Source organism: Acromyrmex echinatior, chromosome 1 (assembly GCF_024713525.1).
Source record: "Acromyrmex echinatior isolate Ae372 chromosome 1, ASM2471352v2, whole genome shotgun sequence".
Taxonomy (NCBI): domain Eukaryota; kingdom Metazoa; phylum Arthropoda; class Insecta; order Hymenoptera; family Formicidae; genus Acromyrmex; species Acromyrmex echinatior.
Window position 1 is genome coordinate 10,843,070 of NC_141852.1, and position 23,645 is coordinate 10,866,714.

General features: G+C 37.6%; 2 protein-coding genes across 5 annotated transcripts; both read right to left on the reverse strand.

The window, feature by feature from the left end:
• Window positions 1-391: 391 nt before the first annotated feature.
• yps (Y-box binding protein ypsilon schachtel) lies at window positions 392-13,909 on the reverse strand. Of its 4 annotated transcripts, none has more exons than XM_011055940.2 (7): window positions 13,716-13,909; window positions 10,944-11,007; window positions 7,731-7,764; window positions 7,390-7,651; window positions 6,946-7,262; window positions 4,952-5,014; window positions 392-4,614 (listed from the first exon to the last, which is right to left on the reverse strand). In XM_011055940.2, exons 1-7 carry the CDS (start codon window positions 13,774-13,776, stop codon window positions 4,570-4,572), a joined length of 846 nt encoding a protein of 281 aa, XP_011054242.1. In that variant the 5' UTR covers window positions 13,777-13,909; the 3' UTR covers window positions 392-4,569. The 4 variants fall into 4 exon arrangements, with proteins under 4 accessions (XP_011054242.1, XP_011054241.1, XP_011054244.1 ...); XM_011055939.2 differs by having other exon boundaries at window positions 6,940-7,262; XM_011055942.2 differs by lacking the exon at window positions 4,952-5,014 and having other exon boundaries at window positions 13,716-13,907.
• A 789-nt stretch (window positions 13,910-14,698) lies between these two features.
• LOC105145996 (uncharacterized) lies at window positions 14,699-22,843 on the reverse strand. Its single transcript, XM_011055965.2, has 5 exons — window positions 21,718-22,843; window positions 20,655-21,232; window positions 20,050-20,577; window positions 17,501-19,912; window positions 14,699-17,320 (listed from the first exon to the last, which is right to left on the reverse strand). The coding sequence occupies exons 1-5, from the start codon at window positions 22,590-22,592 to the stop codon at window positions 17,157-17,159; spliced, it is 4,557 nt and encodes a 1,518-aa protein (XP_011054267.2). The 5' UTR covers window positions 22,593-22,843; the 3' UTR covers window positions 14,699-17,156.
• Window positions 22,844-23,645: the final 802 nt, after the last annotated feature.

Sequence of the window (23,645 nt, forward strand, 5' to 3'; positions counted from 1 at the left end):
TAAAAATTAAATATCTGATTCATATTTAATGGCAAATTCGCAATATTCCGTCTATAATTTCATGGTCGTGGATCGTGCCATTTTATTTCAAATACCCTGTAAATCTCGGAATTTCATGGAGGATAAATCGATACGAATAATTGAATAAAACTTATCAGTGTATATACGCACACTTTCCTCTGTTAATTTCATTTAAAATTTAATTTTTACCGGCATTCTCGTTCCACTCAACCCAATCATAATTACTTTCTCAATAAAATGATGGATTCTTTGTTAATATATATTTTTTGGGCTCTCCGAGCGTGTTGTATACATGATGATAATCGAAGTGATGAGGAAATCATCAGGATAAACGAGGGAAATCGGGAAATCGAATGAAACAAAACGCATGTTCGATTTGTGACTTTTGCGATTTTTTTGGTAGATTTATTTTTTATAATGCACATGTTTCTCGTGAAAAAATTAAATTCCGTGTATGAAATTAGCATTTAGAGTTTCACGTTTCGGTACAAAATTCATTAGGGGAGGGGGGAAAGTCAGTCGACGGACGACTGTATCTCAGGATACGCTTCAACGACGACGGCGACGTCGACGACGGCGTCGTGCCCGGCGTCCGTCGAGATCTTTTGATAGATTTTCTCTTATTTATTTTTTTTCTTTATCTCTCGAAAGAGTTGAACGTTTCGATCGGGATTTCGCTTTTTTTTCCTGATCTTCTCTTTCACTTCTCGTCCACGTTGCTTTCTTTCTTCTCGCTCTATATATATATATATATATATATATATATATATATATAATTCGAGTATCGTTCTTGTCGCATAAAACTTGAATCAGATCTAATTGACTGTCGCGACGTGATATCCTTTTTATCGCAATTGTTTTTGCCCGGTGAACGCGACGCGAATGAACGACGGAAATTTCGAGCGAGAAGGATCGCGCACGGCTCCTTCTTTCTTCCCGAAGGATCTCCGCTTTCCGGCGAAAGGACGAATTTTTTGTCCGCCCTTTTAACTGGCGTTGACTCGAATCTCCATCTCCCTTCGATGACGAGAACCGAAAAACACTGTTGATTGAAAATCGCGAAATCTTGCAAACGCGGCACCGGCCGTTAATCCGCGGGCGCGTTCACGGAGAACGCGAGATCTTCGAAAACGATCGCGGATCGAAGCGCGATTGGACGCTTCGTATGTTAAAGAATTTCGACGGGATGCAAACTCGCTTCCCGGAAAAGTATTTAACATACGAAGCATCAGTTTGCGGGAGATCCTTTCCGCGCTTTCCTCGGACGTACGGAATTTCCCCTGTGAGTTTCACCACTATGAATATTATCGGCGGCTAATGGAGCGCGGTGCGTGCCGCGGATCAAACTCTCCTTCCGGTAAACTTTCCGCGTCGCCCGATCGTAAGCCGTCCTCCAACTTTTTCGCAACGAACACGTACGCGGTCGCGATTGACTGACGGCCGCGTCGAGATGTCTCGACGACGGCGATAAATCCGAACGACGAAGTATACAAACTGATTTTCTCGGTTACTACACCCTTTCTTTTTGTCGCTTTCTCTTTTTTTTTCTCTTTTTTTTTTTATTTATTTAACCGCGTGTGAAGTTTAGCTGCTGGATTCGCTCGTGATTCGTTTTCTTTCGGTTTTTTTGTCCTCACGGCTTTGGTTTTCGTTTTAACTCTGATATTCACTGTTAACACATGCATTGTTCTTTTTTTGCAGTTACAATCGCACGCCCGTTCGGCGCGCCGCTTGAAATTTTTGCTTGTTCTGCGCCTCTCTCTTCCGCCGTCTCGAGAGGCCGTCTCTCTTGGATTTCTTTTTTCTTTTTTTTTTATATTTCTTTCTACCGTGTTTTTTCGTGAGAACGCGCGGTTACGTTAGACAACGGAGGGTGATTACGTTAAACAACGCGGCCCGAAGAGTCGCCACGAGCTTTTGTCCCAACGAACGCAGATTGCGGTGTAATAGAAAAGCGGAAAACGCGGGTGATGCGTCGATCGATAGCAGCATCTCGTGTTCGCTGGGTTCTCCCTTACGGAGTCGAATGTGAAAAAAAAAAAATGAAAAATTACGGCGACTTCGGAATCGAATCAGCGATCGATCGCCTCGCTTATTTCATTTCGCTATTCAGTTGTAAAAGTACTGCAAATATATATATATAAACGCGTCCGCCGTAACGTAACCGCGTGTTTGTCTCTCTCCACTTGGCACCACACTCACGCACACACTCTCTCTTTCTCTCCCTCTCTCTTTTTTACTCTTTTTTTTTTATTCCCTTAAACCGCTAATCCTGACCAATCGGATGTTTCGTACCTCGGAGGTACCAGAACTTCTCGATCTCTCAGATTTTCGTTTACACAAACAAAAGGTATTATGCAATTTTACGAAGACTCGACACACACGGGTTTCGTGGCGTGGTAAACGCTACTTCACAAACGTGGTAGAACAGTGAGACACAATTAAAGATGATCATCGGTGATGATATATACGGTAATATCTTAGGTGGAATCCTCCTGCCGGTACCCAGACAGAGGGTACGACTACCGCGTGTCAAGTGGTGGCAAGTTGGGACAAATTGTATTCGTGAATAACGATTTTTAATATGCATATCCGTCGACGCGCGAATAGCGTGCATTAAAAATCCATGGCCCGTTACGTCTCTCGCGAAAATATGCTATATGTATCTCGCGACGCGCGCCGTTATCTGAAATCGTTCTTCCTTCGCGAATACATTTTGTGCATCACTGGTCGACGAGCACAGAACTACACGACGACGGAAACAATAAACATGGGTAACGCTACACCCAAACGACACGAAGACGTGTGAAAAATTAGGATGTCTTTTTCTAATGGGCTCTTCGTGATGTGATGATCTTGCAGATATATTTGTGTCGCCTGGATATAGACGGAAATCAGAAATCAATGAAATTTCGCCAAATAATAAATATTTCAATTTTTCTTTTCATTTTTTAAAGATTTCATTTTTTTAAAGAAAGTAGACATATATATTTATTTTATTTATCCGTCGACGATACTACAAACTAAAATTTTAAAAATTAGTTTCATGCAAAATTATATAAAGTTTGTTTTCTCTCTCTCTTTCCCTCTCTCTCACTCTTGTTCGCGCTCTATTTCGTACTCTCGTGACAGTCTACGATACTCGTATTGTCAGTCGAGCCGATATATGTGATACGCCCGGCTCTTGTTTCGAAAAGTCAAATCGAGTCGATTGCCGCATGCAAGCGGGTCAGTGATTTAATATAAAAAAAACGACCTGCCTGGTGCATGGTCGACCGAAGTTAATTTTAGAAATGACCGGACGATTTATTCACGCGCGAAAATCTTTGAGGTTTCACGGTGAGGAGTCACCCTCTCTGCTTGTGGTTAGCTCGAAGTGCCTTTAGGCCCGATAACACGATTTATAGGATGTACAAGTATACGCATTGTTGTCGTCGACAAAAAAAGAACGCGATCAAAATTCAGTGTACCTTCGAGCGCCGCTTACAGCTCAGGAAAACTCAAGACGTGACACCTCATGAGTTTTCGCGCCCAATTTGAGTAACCAATAATGCATAAAGTCAAAACAATAATCACTAATTAATAATATACCGCCGGAGACCCACCAGGGGCCAGTATTAACAATTGTAAAAATATGGCCGAGATAAATGCTATTACAATAATTGTTTCTGTTTGTGATCGCCTGTAAAGTATAAGAAAATTAGAATCACGGCCCCATTGTCATCCTCGATTATCAGAATTGTCCTGCATTTACTCTACGCTTATTAATGAATACAATCACCTTGCAATCAACAGTACAATTTTAAAATACTCAAGGATAATGTTGTGACCACGGCGACTCCAATTCTTCTTACTGAAAGAGTGAAAGCAATACGGCAGCTCATCAATTTTGAAATACAAGCCAAAAAGAAACGACTGACTCCGAGACAGGCAAATATTCATTTATCAGCAGTATCCACATATCAGTTTTCACTACTCCTTTTGATGGAAAAGTCGCCGAAAGTGAAGAAAGCTCGCGGAAATGTAGCAATAAACTCAAATATCGTATATGAAACGATTTATAATGCGCCTTGCCGGAGACAAATTAGAAGTAATGTACGAAACAAGAAATACACAAAAACAAAAACAAAAACAAAAAAATATATATAGATATATCTATCTCTTGCCGCGCTCGAATTCATCGCTCTGTACTCCGTAATTGCTTTACCCTTCTGTCCGAATTCCCGAGAAGCATACGGCTATTCTCAACAAGTTCTTCCAATGAAATAACTTAAGTCGAGCCTAGATATCAAGGATAAAACTATGTTAAACTTTAAAAGAATCCGTCAAGCACAACTGTACGCTTCTCAATTTTCATACGTATCTTAATTTTAATTTGCTTTCGTGGAGAGAGTGTGGAGTAGTGTTTGTTGATTTCTTTTTTTTTTGTTATATTTTTTTGGATTTTTTTGCAATTGTTTTGTTGTCGATGTAGCAGCGTATAACGGGTGTTGGTGTTATATGTTAAAAAGGAGTGTCCTGCGGTAATAGCGCGTTACTCTGTCTCGGTTAGGCGGTGCTTTCGGTGGTGGTGTTCTGCACCGGCTGGCTCTCCTGCAAACATACACATTGACGAACATTATTCGTTGCGTGAAAGTTGCAAGAGCGATGACACGAAAATAGCAATAATGCAACGCGTAGTTAAAATATCTTTACTATAATCGTCTATACATCTTTTTTAAGATATTGTGTAAGAGTTATGTGTGGAGAAAATGCAATTCCTTCTAGAAAACAAGAACAAAAGGAGGAAAGATGAGCAAGAAAATAAATCGGACGATCTGCTTCGTCGATCACATCCTAATGCCGGAAGTGTAAGTGAGTGAAAACTGCGGCAACCGAGACGAGCTTCTGCGAGATCAAAAAGAAGAAAAAAAAAACAAAGCGACGTTACCTGTGGAGCAGGGGCAGCGGCAGGTGCATCCGAATCTTTAGGTGCATCAGACTTCTGCTCCGACTGAAAAGAGTACAAAGAGACACGTGCAAACAGTGTGTGCTAAGCGCTACCGCTCTGTATTTGTCGACGGAACGCGCATTCGCAGTCTCCTAATCAAAAGCTTTCTCTCGTTCGTTTCAAATTGTAAAATCCCACGTCTACTGCTTCGATACTTCATCACGTTGGAGTTTTTCAGGAGTCAAACTGATCAATTCAAAACATATAACAAATAAAAGTAAAGTGAATTGATAAAATTATAAATTAATCATGTTTTCTTCGCATTTTTTTTTTACAAAAGTATAAAAAGTAGAATTGACCAACTTGACTTCTGACAGACTCATATTATCATATTAACTTCTGATTACAACTCATGTCAAGATACGATTGAATGTATGAAAAGAAATGTTGAATCGAAAAAAAATGTTGAATCCTGATAAAAAAAGAAATATTTATAGATGCAATGTAAGTGAAACTAGTAATTCACAATATATTGAAACAATTCAAAATTTTTCTAAGGTATGAGTTTTTCTTTGGAATGCTGAGATTTTGTGTATGGATATTCACTGTAATTTTCATTAAGTGTATATTTGCATATACATAAAAGCATATTTGCAAATTTGTCTGATACGTGTCGTCAGTAAAGAATAAATAAGATAACACGAGTTATTTTCTAATTTGAGTAAGAAAGGGTAGAATCAATAATACCTTGGGGGATTTATCGCAGGACTTGGAAGGGATATCGGTAACCTGTGTTTGAAGAGACGTGATGGGAGAGGAATTGGAGGATTTGCGTTTTGTCTCCGCAGATGGTAAGCTCTCTACTGTGTTCGTTTGTTGGCTCGACGTCGCACGAGGTCGTCGTACTAATCGTCGTCTGTAACGTGGTTGTGGATTTCTCCGCGAATTACCGAGTTGTGCACTCTCGCCAACAGCCTCGTCATCGGTCACCTGATTTTATAATATATCCAACCATTTCGGTGTGCAGGTGCGTTTCCGATTGTAGAAAATTCGTTAAGATGCTCGTATAAAATACTTTATTGTTTTACAAAGTGTGAAAAAAAAATGATTCGCAAACAGCACAGAACACATACTCCGTGCGCAGTTAATGCATTAGTATAAAGGAATTATATAGTCTTGCTGAGAAAATATGAGTATAATTTCTAGGGAAATGCATCTAAAACAATGTTTTTATTAAGTCTAATACTACTCAGTTTCCTGTCTTTAAATTATAATAACTACCGTGCAGATTTAAACAGCTCGTTCAGACTTGAAACACGATTTATCATTTGCAAGAATGCAAAATCGAAAAAAAAAAACATTTACAATGTGCGAAGTCCGTTGATTACTATTGAATAATGCAGTATTGTTGTCAGAAACAAAGGGATAATGTACACCATTTAGGTGCAAGCAATCGAGATGAATTTTTTCGTGAACCGTGTTTGATGTTATAGAAATTAATGTACAGCAGAACAAAACTGTTTTAAACCGATTGCAGATATATACAAAATATTTCACCTACAATTCCGAGATCGCATATCTCGAAACTCTTTAACAACGAAGAAAAAATTATATAAAAATTCTAGTACAAAAATACAATATTCTAAAACACTTTCCTCGTAATTTTAAATTAATTATTGTCAAATCGCTCCTACTTCAAATTAATTACAATTATAATACAATAATTTAGTTGCAAGATCTTATTTGTTTTACTGCATCTTCTAACTCTTGTCTCCAAAAAGTATTTCAAACATTTTCAGAACAATTGCTAAACATGATACAATTTAACGTATTAAAATGTACAATCTCGGAACTTTGGATGAAATAACGCGTGTAAGATTCAGGAAACATGCTAATTCGCAATTAATACGTTCATTTCGACATTTTTTGTCTACTTGTCGATGTGACAATATTAAGAAACGCTAGCTTGGCTAGGGTTAGATACTAACCCTTACCTGGCCATCCTGACTGCGAGGACGTCGTGGCGGACCACCACCTCTTCCTCCGCGGAAATTGCGGCGGAAGTAACGTCGTGATGGACCACCGCGTCCACGACCACCACCGCGCGGCGGAACTCCACCTTCACCGCCGGTTCCTTCCGCTTGCTCACCACCTTCGCCAGCATCTCCTTGCTGCTGTGATGGATTGGGCCCGGAACGCCGTCCTCCACGGTAATAACCATCATAATGACGACGCAGCCTATAGCGACGCTGTTGCTGTTGTGGCTGGCCGCCTCCCTCGGCGTTTGCGTCATCGCCGACCTTTCCTTCTCCTAAATCATCAAACAGTCGAATGTTATTCTTAATATTATTCTATAATTGTATGTATTATTCTCAATATCCATTCTAAAAGAATAAACAATTATACCTACTTGTTTAAACAAATAATAGATAGCATACCTTGTTCGTAACCCTCTTGGCCTTCACGTGATCTACGATTTTGCGGTCGACCATTGCCACGTCTCGGATACACCCAGTGGATACCGCGATATCCGCGACGCTTGTCCGCGGCGTAAGGTGAACCTTTTACTGCTTCACCCGCTGGGCCAGTGACATTGGCTGCCTCGTGACCCTTCTCACCAATAACGACGTCGAATTCAACGACCTCGCCATCTCCCACACTACGTACAGCCTTTCTCGGGTTGTTCTTGACGATGGCCGACTACAATTACACATAATATTGATATATAGTAATTATTTTAAAATTATTAAGTATAACATATTAAATATGAGATACTTACTTGATGGACGAACACATCTTCCTTGGTATCGTTTCTGAAACAGACAGGACAAACAATGTTAAAAGCAGTCGATATATATATTTATAAGTTTTTAAGTTAAGTTTAATATTTAAAATTTATATTTTATGAAAGTCCGTATCTATAATTGTTTTGGAATTAATTGTTAATAATTCCAATAATTTTGTGATGGCAATTGATTGCAATATTATATTTGAAACAATTCTGAATGTTCAACTATAATTCATATTTTCGTAAAAATTATTCTGCAAATCTTTATTAAATAAGGAAGCATAATAATCGCATCCACCCTATTGTGCAGGCAGAAATTCGGCATAATAGCATCAGTACGAGATTCGCGTAATTTACATTCTCTACAAAGTTGCGGCATGTACACGATACACGCGTCGCACGTAACAATATGTATGTATACATCTGTCCTACGCATGAATTTGCGAATGTACAGACGTAATCGGAATCCATGAAGCTGCGGAGCAAAGCACGGAGTAGAGAGGTCGTTGCACCTCGCGGTGCACAGTCAGGAGAGAAATACAACTCGTACGCAAACGCCAGCTGTCACAGCTAGACAGCGATTCCCCACACGCAGTTAACAAAAGGTGAATCAGGTATGAAAATCAAATCGAATTTCAAGAGCTTAAATCGCCGAATTACCGGCTTCGCTATTTATTTAATTAATTTTTAAGAGAAGCAAAATTAATATTTTCATGTACTGCTAAAATTATTTTCTTATTAATTTACTACTATTTTTTTAATTCTATTTATCAATTTTAATATCAGCTATACAAACAGAAATCTATTGTAGCGAAATTTCACTGTTTGCCTCAGAACATGGATCGATGCTGAATAATTAATGGGCAGGATCCAATGGGTATCGAGGCGGAACGTTGCTCTTCCATTGTGGTATAATCGAATTCGCTGAATTTGGAACGAACACGACGAATGAACAATGGACTCGGTATTCTCAGTAAAGACTGTTAGATTTCAACAAAATGTAAGATTTTAGGAACAGATTTCCTAAAAGCGAGATCTAATTCATTTATTAATGCCGATTTACAGAGGAATTTGTCCTGGAAGTATTTTCGAATAATCTGAGAAAGTTTAAAACAAATTCTCGGTTCTATTCTCTATTGTTAACAATCACATTATAAAATAGTATGTTATAAAAGTGTACAAGTCGTTTTTCTTCTCGCGTATTTAAAATTTAAGATTTTTAACATTGCTGTAACCATTGGCTGCATTCAGAACGAGAATCGCTCACTGAGCGCTCAGTGAAGTCTTTCATCTGATTGATTCTATATTTTAGGATTTAACGGAATATCCTAATCAGATAAAAGAACTCACTAAGCGTTTAGTGAGCGATTATCGCTCTAAATACACCCATCGCAAGTCTAAAATAATCACATATTATTACTTTAATAAATTCATGGTATTTTTACTGAAATCACTCCTAAATAAATCAGAATGAAATGATATGAAACATCAAATTAAAATCCTCTCAAAAAAAATAAATAAATAAATTTTCATTTTAGAAGAGATATACGGAATAACTTTTTGTATTCACTATCTTTTATACATGTATATTTTTAGCATGAGATGTTACGACTCTTAAAAAGATAAGCTATCGATACAATAAAACAAGAAACATAACTATTTATTATTGTTAATAACTATCTATTTTATTTTTACATTTCTCGAAACAGATACTTAAAATTGCAAAAATCAGAAATCTGTACACGACACGCTACAATTTGCTTGTCGTTAGGACAATTCAGGAGAACAAGGAAAACATTCTATATCTGTAAACAGCTGTTTCAACAACGTTTCTAATGTTTTGCGACACATCGGGCACCGTTAGCGTCAGTGAAAGTGCATTGCGAGATCATGCGAGACCATGCGAGATCTTTCGAGAGCAGGTAAACGTTCGAATCTAAGACTGATCTTGTGAAACTATCTTCCTCATCCATAAGAAACTATCTCCACGTACATAAGACTATGAAGACGAGCGAGAAGTCACACGCGTATACGAATTTCTTTTATGAAATGCGCGATCGCGTCTTTATCGTGAATCGCTCGAAAGAATCTGCAGTCCGCGCGCGAAAGTTTCGCGCGTAAAACACTACTATGCGCGCATGAAAATTTCCTGGCGATCCGCCAGATAAATAGAGGGACCTCGAAATAGCAGGAAGCTCTACACGTTCCTATACGGATCGTCCACGCGCCGAATGAAGCGTCTATTTTCCGAGCGGCGTAGTGCCAGGTCGAGGTTGCAGGTCGAACCTGCAGCGGAGACGGCGATTTTCCTAATATTAGAGACTTCCTCCGATGTACTAAAATCGTTATCAATTAATCTCTCGCGAATACCTAAAATCGTATATTTTTCAAACGTGAATCAGATCAGTCATAAGTATGTTTTGGTAAATAAATTAAAATAAATGTTAAATCTGTTTTATTCACTTTGCTTCAAGATTTTTCAAAAGATTGCGTAAAATTACAAATTAATTTTTATTCGCTTCAAGATTATTCTAAGAATGTGTGAAATTGTGAACATTTTACTTTCTCCATTTTTTGAAAAATCTAAGATTAAAAAAAAACATAAAATTACGAACTAATATTTGTTGATTTTTCAAAGAATTTATGAAATAATGAACTGGTATTTCATTTACTTTAGAATTTTTCAAAAGAGCAATAAAATCCAATACGATTCGTTATCGTTCGACAAATAGCTTTGCCAGAGTTAATGTGAGAACTGAAATTTTCACGTAAAACAGTCGCTTACGTCAGAGTCGGTTTTTCTTGAATAATTTAACGCGCAACGGAAGTCGCAAAATTTATTCGGTAGACGCGTGATGTAAACGGAAAGTGAGCAAACATAATTTTAAACGCAGAATAAGGGAGTAAAGCGGCGAAAAAGATAATTAGATATTTTGTGACGTGTTCGCAGGGAATTTTTCATGGGAGATGCAACAGTTAATATACTCGACGTTGCTTTAATACTTGTGCGGTTGCTGCTCCAAATGGACGTTTAAATTAATAGTGTATGAGTAACCCTTACGCCCACACAACATACATACACACGCAAGTGGATAAACGTGTACCTTCTCTTCTATCTAATAGTACATAAAAGGGCGAGCGTTGCGATGATGAAAAAAAAAAGTAAGAAAAGCACGAGGCAGTTGCAAAATAATAATTACTGACCTATTAATGAAACCGTAGCCACTCTTGACATTGAACCATTTCACAGTTCCGGTCACTTTGTTAGCTGAAATAAAAAAAAAAGGTTTCATGATATATGCGACACATGTGCTGCACATGCAACTGTATAAATTCAGAACAAAATTCAGGGAATGATCAACTCATGTAATTTTTGTTGAGTGTTTCAAAATATTGTATAAAAAAATTTATAAAAAAAAAATCAAAATAAATAATGTATAATCATATAAAAAAAAACCTCTAGAATATTCGAATCGCGTGCATGAATAATGAGTCAGGGAAATGTTGCCTGTACTCTGTGTACTTATTGTTATTATTAAATTGTGAAAGCGACCTTGAGAGGGAAATAACGTGCTTAACCGCAGGTACATATCACGTGTTTACGAACACGTAAGCATGCTTGAGGACGAAATATAACGGATATCGTTTTTATATATATGGTGAATAATATTTCTGGGAATAATGCGTTAGAAATCAAGGAAAATCAAGTAAAGATACGATTAATAGAAAAGTAATTTGAAAGTAATTAGATGGACGATGATTAACATTCATTTTACCAATGTAGATTAATCTCGATTTAGTTTATTCTCTATCTTTTTCCAATTCTTAAAATTAGAAGATAAAGAATAAATTAATAAAGTAGAAAAAGATAAAGAATTAATTGTAAGAATAAATTAGAAGATAAGCAACAATAAGTTAAATCGAGGTTAAAATTAATAACGGACATACGTTAAATTTCTCACAAACTAATATCTCAGTCTTTAAATAAATATATCTTTGAAGTTTAAGAAAATATAAAATCGTTCAAAAGAGTCTTGGAATTTTTTAATTCGTATAAAAATATATATTCCGAGGATAGCGTATATTATATTATATTATTATATGTACACCGCGATCTTGCGTTTCAACGAAAATATGATAAGACTATCTTCACAACAGTTACACGCGACCTTGTCACACAGTATAACCCAAACAAAGGTCGAAATTAATGTCATCAACGATAGATCAGCCTGGCGAAATTCCTCGCATTCTGAAAATCTGAGTAATATTCTTCGAATAACGATCAGTCAGATGAAGTGTTCGCGGAATTTATTTTAAAGATATCACCTTATCCCAACAATCTTAAGATATGAATACAATTTGAAACGTAATTATATATGATGACTTAATTAGATATTACGAGAGCATGAATGTAGTCTAAGTATAAATTTTAATGAGATATAAATAGACATATTAAAAGCATAATTCTATATAGTTAGTTTCTAGACGTTTCCAAGGTAAATTTTACCCATAAAATTTTCAGAATGAACAACAAATTTAACAAACTTTTTCAATAAACTTTTGAACATTCTCGACTAAATTTTATTCAGAACAATAAAAAATGTGATTGTGTTTTACTAAATTTTTAAATAAATTTTAACGAGACATGTAGATTGATATTATATCAATTTTCAAACATTTCTGGAGATTTATTCTTTCAAATTTAATATTTAACAATTCCTCGCTTCAGGAATCAAAACAGACGCGTGATTAAATATATTCTATCAAATTTCGTTATGAATTCTGATTAGACGTTTATATATAGATATGATGATATATATAGATATATATAGATGATGATGATATCATTTCAGAGATATTTGTCGATATTAAACATTTCTTCAAATAAATTGAATTCAAATTCTATCTTTAACGATCCTTTTCTCGCTTTGGTACCAAAAAGTTGCGATTGAAAATATTTTCCTAAATATCGTTATAAATTTTGATAAAACGTGTACATGTAGATTAATTATACAATTAGAGAGGTTTGTAAAAACTGAAGATTTCTGGAAATAAACTAATTTAAATTTGATCTTTGACGATCTCTTGATCTAAGAAAGACGAGAATATTTAAACGATATATTCTACTAAATGTCGGAATTCCGAAGTAAGGGTGAGATTTTTCCAGAATTTTCGATAACATTGTCCGAATTCCGGTACGTTTCGAAATAGCGCGAGCGTCTACACGTAGTGAAAAAAATGCATGATCGATTGATCGATCTAGCAGTCTGAAGGCGCGAATGCGTTTCGCTGCGACGAAGCACGCTCCGGAGAACACGCGGCGACGCGCTTACGTAATGAAAGCGTGGAAGGCGCGCGGGCGAAGATATTTCGGATCGTCACGAGAGATCGTTCCGGAAGGAAAAAGATCGATATCGCGATGCATCTCGAAGATATGGAATATTCTGGAAAAATCTTCTTCACGTCGATTTTCGCTCGCGGCATCCGTTTGATTTTTCAGGTTATGCGATGCGACGCGATGCGACACGACGCGTCGTGGGAGCAAGCGACGGCGCCATCGATGAAAATCGATGGCCAGACGAGAGAACGGAGTCTCCATCGAGAAGCCACGGTCGCGGAGGAATTCTGTCCGCGACGAGAGAGAGCATCAGCTGATGGAAAATGGAGGCCCGAGCGTCGTCGTGTCGCCTCGTGGACAGAGCGTGACGCGTCCGATGAAACTCGTCTATCGAGGTTCTCGCGACGGATTTCCTCCGTGCAGATTTTCACGGACGCCGGGCCACATGGCTTCGGCGGCCGCCGCGCAACGCCGCCGTGCGTGGACGCCATTACGGGCGGAGGAACGCGCGACGACGAAAAGAGACGGCGCGGTTCGGCGAAAGAGAGCCTCTTTCCGCCGCGGCGTAGATCGGCGGTCCGCGAGAAGGCCGCGCGTGCTCCGGAAATAATAGCGCGGACGCGGATTTTATCACTCACCGATGACCATCTTCTGCTGGACAGCCTTGGGTTGTTCGGGCTGTTTCTCCGTCTCACCCATGATGGTAAGGTGGTGTAGAGACAAGCAATCCAGACCAGGATGGTACCGTCTGTCCCACTATGATGTTCACTCCTTTCTGCTGATGTTAGTAATGGACATGGACGTGCATCTAGGCGACCGGACAAACACCATGCCTCGGATCGTGTAACGCGCTCGCTGATTCGCTGGCCCCCGTCAGCCGGCCGCCGAGTCGCCAATCACGCGCGCCGAGTCCTCACGGAGACGCACGATCGGCGGCCGAGCGACGCCGAACACCATGGCGCATGCGCGCACCACCGGGAGAGGCACAGCTTTCCTATTGTACCTTTGAGAAAAATTTTGAATCCAACGAACTTCAAATGTCCATTGAAAGATCTTCTTTCAAGCTGTGCTTTAGTTATGTTAGGATAAACGAAACTAAATCTAAAGAATTTTCTACATCTTTTGTCAATAATATAAAGGCCACAATAATCTATTCATTTTAACAATCCTTACTTTTAAGAAATATAAATTTCTTTGAAAGAAAAGAATAAATGTAAAGAAAATTTTCAAAAAAATTTTCGTTACAATTTCCTAGAAATAAAAACAATAAGGATCGAATGAATAAAAGAAAAATTTTTCAAAGGAATTTTCAAGTCCTTTGAAAACTTTTGAGAATCTTTCTGCAATTTTCTAGAAATGGAAATAAAAAGAACCAGAGACAAAAAAAATAGAAAGAAAAAAGTTAGAGAGGCGTGGAGATATATTGAAAAAAAAGGAAATATCAAATATTCAAATATCTATATAATACGCAAATATGTGTATAACAAAAAATAAGAACGTCAGCATGTCAATATTCGAAAAGGTGGAAAAAATGGAATTCAAAACAAACGTATGCGAATCTTTGGTATTTTCTGGCGTCATAGAAATCAAAAGAAAATTTTAATAATAATTTTAATAACGATTTAAAGAAAACTCTAAACGTTCGTTTATTATATAATGTACAATGCGCAATATGAGAGGATATAACTCTCATCTTATTCTTTATAAGATATAATTATCAGTAATATATTACAGTACTTGTGTGTATGTTCGTGTATGCTCGAACGTTCCAAACTTATTAATACGTTAGCGAGACAATATTAATTTAACACATTCACACCCTCCTTCTCTTTCTATATACAATTTTTAAAAGACAAACAGCATCGTTTAATCAATAACACATGAGATTTTAAATTTAGAGTACAGTTCTGGATATAGTAAACGAAGAAGAGTACAAATTCAATCTTGTAACAATTCTACGCACGTGTGTGAACGACGCACTTGTTGCCTAATGTTGACTAATGCACATGACTAATACTAGCACATCTATATAGCAGAAAAAAAAGCGATGACGATACAATCAGTTGATCGGATAAGAAGCCTACGATATGCCACTCAAATAGAAAACGTGTGAACAACGTATCTTCAGTCACAAATAATTTTGCGTGAATTTTCTATAAAATTTCTTCCACCATATAAGATGTATACCGCAGTACATACGCACTTCTGTAAATATTATCGTAGCTTATCATAGCTTATCGTTCGTCGCACGGACATTTTTTTAAAAGTTCCACTCGCACAAGAATAATGAAGATATAAAGCTCAATGTCTACAATGCTAGAAATCAATACAAGATCTCGGACAGAGAAAAAATTAAAAAATCGCATTTGAACAATTTGGTCACATGATCAATGAGATTAATTAATTCTTTCTTCATTCGAGGTCTCGGACCGATTTCTAGCATCGTGGACATTGGCCTTAAGAGAGGATCCATGTCGGTTATAACAAATACATTTTTATTTGGATCGCAATTTGAATTTCGTGGAAACAATGTAATTGTATAACTCGTCCCAATGCGAATTTTTTTCAGAGAATAAGAAATATGTATTATATGTTTAGGAACAACGAGATGGAAATGATACGGGTTTGCAACGAAAATAACGAAAATTGATTGCATATATTAAGATAGAAATATGCAATTTCCGCTTTATTATCAATGAGATAATATAATTCTAAAGAAAGATGCGCATGTGATACTCTTCAAATAGCACAAAGTCTAAAATTGTGACATAAGACGTTTTTAAATCGTCTTTTAGATGCAAAAAATATCTTATGACTCGATTTTAGACACTTTTTGTTGTATAGGTTTCGATTTAATCATATCGTTTAAAATTTATAATTTTACGTTATTTATAATACGTTATTATAATACGTTAGTTACAAATATACAGGTATCAGCTTGCACTTTGTTGGATTTCTGAATCATATATTGTATTTTATTGCGCAACAACAAGATTCTGCAGGTGACAGTCAGTACGCTTGAAAAATTACGTTAAGTTTTAAAGTGCTTCTTTTCCGAGATTTATGCCGCTTCTTCCTAGCGAGTACAATGAAGTTAAGATATGAATAGACGATACACTGTTATGTATACAAGATTCACCTAACTCGACCGTCTGTAATACGTTTATTATTTTTCAACAGATATCGAAAAATATGTAATAGAGAGATCGAAAGGACAAGTATCTTGGGAAGGACATAATTCTTTTAGTCATTGTTTTCATTTTCAAGATCAATGACCTCCCTCTTTCAACGAATTATTTAAAGCTGATAATTTTAAAATACAGATTAATTTTCTATAGAAATATTTATATAAAAATCTCATATTGTTACATAAAAATTTCTTATATAATTTTATATGAAAAATATAATTATAATATTTTTATGAAATTTTCCTAATCATTCCGCATATGCATTATAAAATGCGTATTATATTAAAAGAATCAATTATTTAAAGGTACGGACTTAAAAAGTGATTACTTTATATATTACTTCGTATCTTATATATTTAAACATTTAACATTTTATATGAGAACCAGAACGGGAAACATTTCATTAATTTATGAATCTTTTTTTACAATTGTCTAATGTTTTTATACGAAGAATAAAAAAATTTTGGTTTGCACATATGACAATCATATTTGTCTCTTTGGATCAAAATTTTTTTCACTCTTTTACTTATTTTTCCACACTACCAAAAATAACTAACATATTACAGGTGATCAGATTAGCTAAAACACATCCTATATATGGTATTATAGGATACATACTATATACAAAGTAGAGATATACTTAGCAACCATCACCAAACGTATTTTAAAAACATGATCACACACCGCCTAGTACTCCACAATATGTGCAATCTGTCTGTCATGTAATTTATTTATCAAATTATATTAAATATCGAAATACGACATACGCATGTCGAATGTTTTTTTACACACACAACATATACATATATAAAAGAATGTAATTGAAAAAACACTGGGAATATATATTTCAACGAAAATATGTACTCGAACAGGCGGCAATTACATTCTCCATCATCTCGGTTTTCGCGTGCGAATTGTTCTGGATCGCGGCGCGGTAGATCCGCTTCCGATGCTGAACATGCCGGGAGTCGAAGGATTAAAGGTCGGCGCAGCCGTGGTTCCGAAATTGAGAGTAGGAACTGCCGACGATGTAGTGAAGTTGAATCCCGTTGTTGCTGAAAACAAAAGAATGCAATTAGTATAATCCAGTCAACGTTTAAAAGTAAAAGAATGCACGAATAGTATCTCACAAACATCCATAATTCCTATTTCATATCTGAAGTTTAGTATTTGCGGCACAACTTAAATGTTTAACAAACAGTTGTCAATATTAAAGCAATTTTATTTCTGATTACCTGGTTTAGTAGATGGAGATCCAAATTGGAACGGAGCAGCTGATGTAGCTGTAGAATTATTGCTGCCAGTGTTGAAGTTGGATCCGAAGGAAAACGTTGTGTTCTGTTGCCCGTCTTTCTGAGTGTTTCCGAAGACAAACATATTATTTGTACTACTATTTGCATTATTAGCGTTATTAGCCCCGAAGGCTGACACAGGCGGATTAGATGTGCCAAAGCTCGTGCTGGTCGCGGGTGTCGTTCCAAATAGAGATTTGTTATCACCGAACGTGGTCCCACCGCTTGCGGCACCAAATGCGAGAGTAGATGGATTCTGCGTGCCGAAAGTACTCGTTGCCGAGGAGATACTAAAGGCTTCGGTAGCCGGAGTAGTGTTTGCTCCGAATAGGGGAACTGATGGTGTGTTATTATCGGTTGAACCAAATATTCCGGTTGTACCGAAGGTTGGCGTCGCCTGTACGTTCGTCGTCGTGCCTACGCTAGATGCTCCGAACACGGGCGTGGTATTATTCGTAGTGTCGAAGGTAGGCGTGATCGCACTGGTGGAGACGTTGCCAGTGATGCCAAATGTCTGCGCGGGCGCGGTCGTGCCGGTTTGCGTAGTCGAGCCAAACAACGGTGTCGTCGTGCTACCGAACATGCCACTCGCCGTTCCGAAAGACGTCGATGGTTTTGTCTGGCCGAAAATCGGGGTACCGCTACCAAATACTGAAGGCGTCGCGGTGATCGGAGTTGAATTAATGTTAGCACTGGAGAACAAACTAGACCTAGATGTGTTGCCAGATGACACAACGTTAGTCGTTGGAACGAAGATCGAAGGAACCGTGGTTGTCGGGGTATTAAATATGCTAGCAGTTTCTGACGTTGTTACGGATCCTGACGCAGTTCCGAAAAGTGGCTGACTGTTGGTCGATCCAAACATGTTCGTATTTGTCGTTGTAATTGGTGTAGTGGCAAAAATGGATGTAGATGTACCGAATTGCGGAATAGTGGTTGTAGATGTGCCAAATTGCGGAACTGTGGTGGTTGTAGATGCACCAAATTGTGGAACAGCAGTAGGGGTGGACACTCCAAATGTAGGAATCGCATTATTGCTTATCGTACTCAAACTAGTTGTACTGTTAACAGTTGTAGCTGGTAGAGCTATAGCTGTAGACGTCGTGCTTGAAGTATTGGAAGCGCCAAAAAGGAACAGAGATTTGCTAGTAGATAAAGTAGGCATTGAAGAAGTAACGGACGTCGTGCCCAGGGAGAACGTAGATGGGCTCGATAGTCCGAATATCGATGTGGTAGTTGTGGTATTTGTAGAAAATGAGCTATTTGCGATAGTTGTTATCGAAGTGTTGGGTGCGAAATTAAAAGATGTAGTAGATGCAATAACTTGTGACAATGACGTTGCTTGGCTGTTTACAACTTGCGTTGGATTTCCAAAAACTTTCATTTTTGGTTGAACGTTATTATTGGACTGACCAAATATGAAATTATCTGACTTCGAAGATTGCAAAGTAGTACTGTTGTTTCCAAAATTGAATAAAGGTGCGCTTGCAGACTTTGTCACAACGCTGTTCGATGTGCTACTATTTACGACGTTAAAACCGGTGATGCTAGTTGCAGTATTTGTATTGACTGGTAATATCGTCCCGGGGGATTGAGACGGCAAATTTGGTACAGTAACTTGAGCGGATGTCACAGGAGATGAGATGGGTTTGTTGCTACCAAAAGTAAAGAGAGAAGTAGTCTGAGTATTCCCAATGATAGATGAACTAATGATAGCATTTGTAGTAACTGCATTATTAGTTTCAATTTTTTCTTGAGCCGTAGTGCTGCTAGGATTAATCGGTGCGAATGCTGAACTCGATGGTGCTTTATTAACTATCAAGAAATTAGTAGATTTTGATGAAACTGACGTAAAGGTGTTGTTACTGTATGAACCAGTGCTAAAATTCGGCAAATTATTATTCGATGTTGCAGCTGGTGCTTCTATAACTGGTTTACTGTGGCTAAAGGTTGGTGCTGTCGTACTGGGAATCGAAGATACTTTTTCTAAAGACTCTGCTTTCGTAACTTCGGGCGCAAATGATACAACTTTCTTTTGCTCGGCAGTTCCATTCGCCTTAACAACCGAATTTGTTTCTTTTGTCTTGAGAATACTTGTTGCTGGTACATTCAATTGCACTGGCGACGTTTTCGGTAAACTGAAAGTTGTATCCGACTTTTCGATTTTCGCACTGGGTCTTGGTGAAGAGAAACCACTTGGTACAATGGCCGCGGTAGACAGTGGTGTAGTATTTATATTTGTTGTAGTTGTCGAGGAATTAAGAGTTGCGCAACTGACCGGGTGTGTGACTGAAGGTGTAACGGTATTAACGTCGTCTGCTTGAATTACGACATCTGGATTAATTTTATTCTCTGCTGAAAATGCAAATAAAATAGTTGATATAAAAGACAAAAAAAAATAAAATATTTATTTATAAATCATTAAGAATAATAAATATTACTTTTTTTCAACGTTATTTTATTCAACTTGATATATAATATTATATATTTACCTTTTCCTGATATTGCATCAAACATACTTTGAAGTCTGGCTTTCATACTGTTTTGCCTCATATTTCGTATATCCTCTCTCTTTATTTCTTCCACATTGTCTGTCGCGAATCTGACTTTTATATTACTCGGTTCCTCCACAAGCGATTTCAATTGTTCGTTCCGTTCGGGTTCAGCTCTCATAAATAATTTATCCGTCAATTTAATAGGTTTTGTCGATGTAAGAGATTTAATAGTATCAGTTTCATTTGTACTTTTTGTGTCTTTATGAACAGGCTCCGTTTTATCCAAATTGAGCCTCAATTCTTTACTAGATGATTTCAGTATTCCTTTTACTAGAGGAAATTCCTCTGTTTTCTTAGAATTAAGAGTCTCAGGATTTTTTAAATATATTTCGTTAAGATCAGATTTACTAATGTCTATATCTAAATTTTGAGATTGTGACACAGTAGGAGAGCTACTAGACCGTGCACTTTCCAGAGATTTGAAGTGCTTTTCGAAGTCAGGTGTACCACTACGTGAGAAATCAACTGTAGAAACATATTACCATTAAAAAATCTATGCGTCAAATAATTTAATACATAATTATATAAAAATTGATACCTACCTGCTTTTCTTTTAACTCCACTAGCAACTTGGGCGCTGGAACTCAAAGAGTTTATAATGTCAAAACAGGATCGTGTCTTTGTACGTTTGGCAGGTCTGATAGATTTACTTTGGGGTGAAAGATCCTCATCCGATTTAGATGACTCATCTCTACTTCGTTTTTGCTTGTTTTCCTCTAGAATTGTTTCTCGCTCCTCATTGAAGAATTCTGTTCTCTGCTTCTTAGCGACATCAAAGCTAACATCTTCTGTTGATGCGTGTCGTTTCAACGATATCTCTCGTAAGACTTGAACAACACTCGTGGGTGATCTGTTCTCCATGTGACAAATATTAGATAGAATCTTTTGCTTTTCAGGTGGAGAGTATTTCGTTACATCTGGTGGTGCCACTCTGACTGTTACAGGCATTCTCATCTTCGTCAATTTTGCATTCAACAGAGGAATCGGATTTGCATGGAGATTAACTTTTGGAAATTGCCCAGTGCCATATTGAGATTGATGAGTTAATTTATTTTTTGCTTCTGTAGCATACTTGGTTAGCCTTGTTGTAAGACCCGGGGATGATACGTCCGTGTATACCCTGTATTTGAAAAAAAAAAATGAAACTAGTACAATAATATCAAAAGATATACATAAGATATGTTTTTATAGCTAAACTAGTATATTTAATTACTGAACTTTTTGCATTCAAACTAAAATAGGTATATATTTGAAATTTGGTGAATGGGAGAAGGAAAATTCTAGAAAATTCTAGAAAATCATCCATGTTTCATTAATACGTAAGATTAACTTTAATCTCATTTCAACTTACTATTTATCTTTTTCTAATTCTTAGAAATTGGAAAAGATAAAAACTAAATTGAACCGAGATTAAAGTTAATTTTACATTGAATAGGATTTTATACAGCAATAAAAAACAAACTATAATTGCTCAATATATAGAAATATATACAGGATTTGTTATAATTCTATAGAGATAATAAATATATATATATATATATATATATTAGAATAAAAAATAAAAATATACATAGCTAAATGATATATCCATAAGTATATACTTACTTAGGATCGATATTGTATCTCGTCGATGCTAATAATGGTCCGGCAACTGTCTGGACCGTTTTAACACCAGCTGGTCTAGGACGCATCTTGGGACTAATACTCATGCCCCATGGAGAACCTTCAGGACTGAATTGTGTGATATTTTCCCCGCGACTTAGTGAATGATTTTGTGCGTACAGGGGCAGAGTCTTCTTGGAGGATATCTCGCGTGACTGTGAGATCAGATTGACATCACCATTTCTGGAGTTCTCTTCTCTGCTGCCAGATTTTAAAACCGGCGTGGAGGTATGCTTGCTGCCATAAGCGGGTTGCTGTTGTTGATGCGGCGTATAATCGTAATCACCGGCATACAATCTACTATCCATCCCGAGTATATCATTACCGACGCGCGTACGGTAGGAAACGCACGGGATCGGGCTCAATTGATCGATCAAGCCAAATTTGGACGATGATGATGACGACGACAATGACGACGTTAACGGCGACGACTCACCGCGTTTGACAGCGGCAGTGTATAAGTCAGTGCTGAGTTGATAATTGCTCGGGCGTCGTCTATCCATCCTGAATGGAGGAAAACGCTCGCGGTAATAACGGCTCGTACTATGCCACAGCTTACGCACGTAACCGGTACTGTGGCCGTGAACAACGCGAAGCGCTGCACCGAGCTCGTAGACCGCCTCCCGCAGATAACCGAGAACGTGATATGCGTGCGGCGATATCAAACTGTCGTTGGCGAGCAGGGAGTAGCACGCGTACACCACCAGGAGCAGCGTGAACGCCAGCGCCAGGATAGCGCCCCAGGCGTTGTATACCAATATACACCCGCACGTCACACTTATCAACACCACGGCACCGCGGTTACCGAAATCCCACATAGTACTGCCTCAAGCGAATAACCTCCCCATGTTTGAAAAGAGCACACTCACCGCAGCCGTCGGAACGTTGCCGCGAACGGTGAGATCATCGATATATATCGATATATGACGGCTGCGAAGCTTCGACGTGTTACTATTGGCGGGCGCGGGAAACGCCGAGAGTTGAATCACTAGGCGCGTTCAAGTTGACACGGCTAGGCATGCTTACCAAGCGATTATATGTGGCTCCGCACAATAAAAGGAACAGAGAACAGAGAACAGAGAATAAGAATATCAACTCAGAAATCATGTATCGTGGAATACACAGTTTCTGATAGGTTAAAATTCTTATGTGCAGAGCCTCTATATAATTGGTTGGATCTATAAGTAACAACCAATTATGTTCATTTGTTCGGCGAGTGAACTAATCACTTTGTCAACTTGAACACGTCCACTGACGAGATACAACCGGTACAGAAAAGTTGCAACACTTTTTTTTCGATGGGTTTTGGAATGCAACTTACAGCGATTGGTTCTTATTCATGGATTTACAAATAAGAACCAATCGCTTTGTGAGTAAGTTGCATTCCAAAACCCATCGAAAAAAAAGTGTTGCAACTTTTCTGTATCGGCTGTATTGGCTGTAAAAGATGCTATAAAAGATTGTCAACCTTAAGCAAATTTTTAGGAGCTACGCACAATGGAAGAAATAAGAAACAGGGAACGGAGAATAAAAATTTTAACCTGTCAGAAACTGTATTCCAATGCATGATTTCTTTTAAACATGAAACATAAGAGATCTGTTTTCTGTGATTGAACTAGTGTACACTTTTGAAACTTAAAGTGAGATAGATATATGTTTAATATTTGTTTAAAACAAGAAAGAAAATTCTAAAACAGTCTAGTGCAGGAACAGAAAATAAACCAAAAATTGAGTAACATGATCCAACTATGGCTTTTGCCATAGTTCCTACTCACTCTAAGCGCATTGGAGCTATGAGTGATAGGAGCATATTGGAGCATGTTGGATTATGCGACGCGACAAATCTATAAAACAACATAAAGATGCATTTA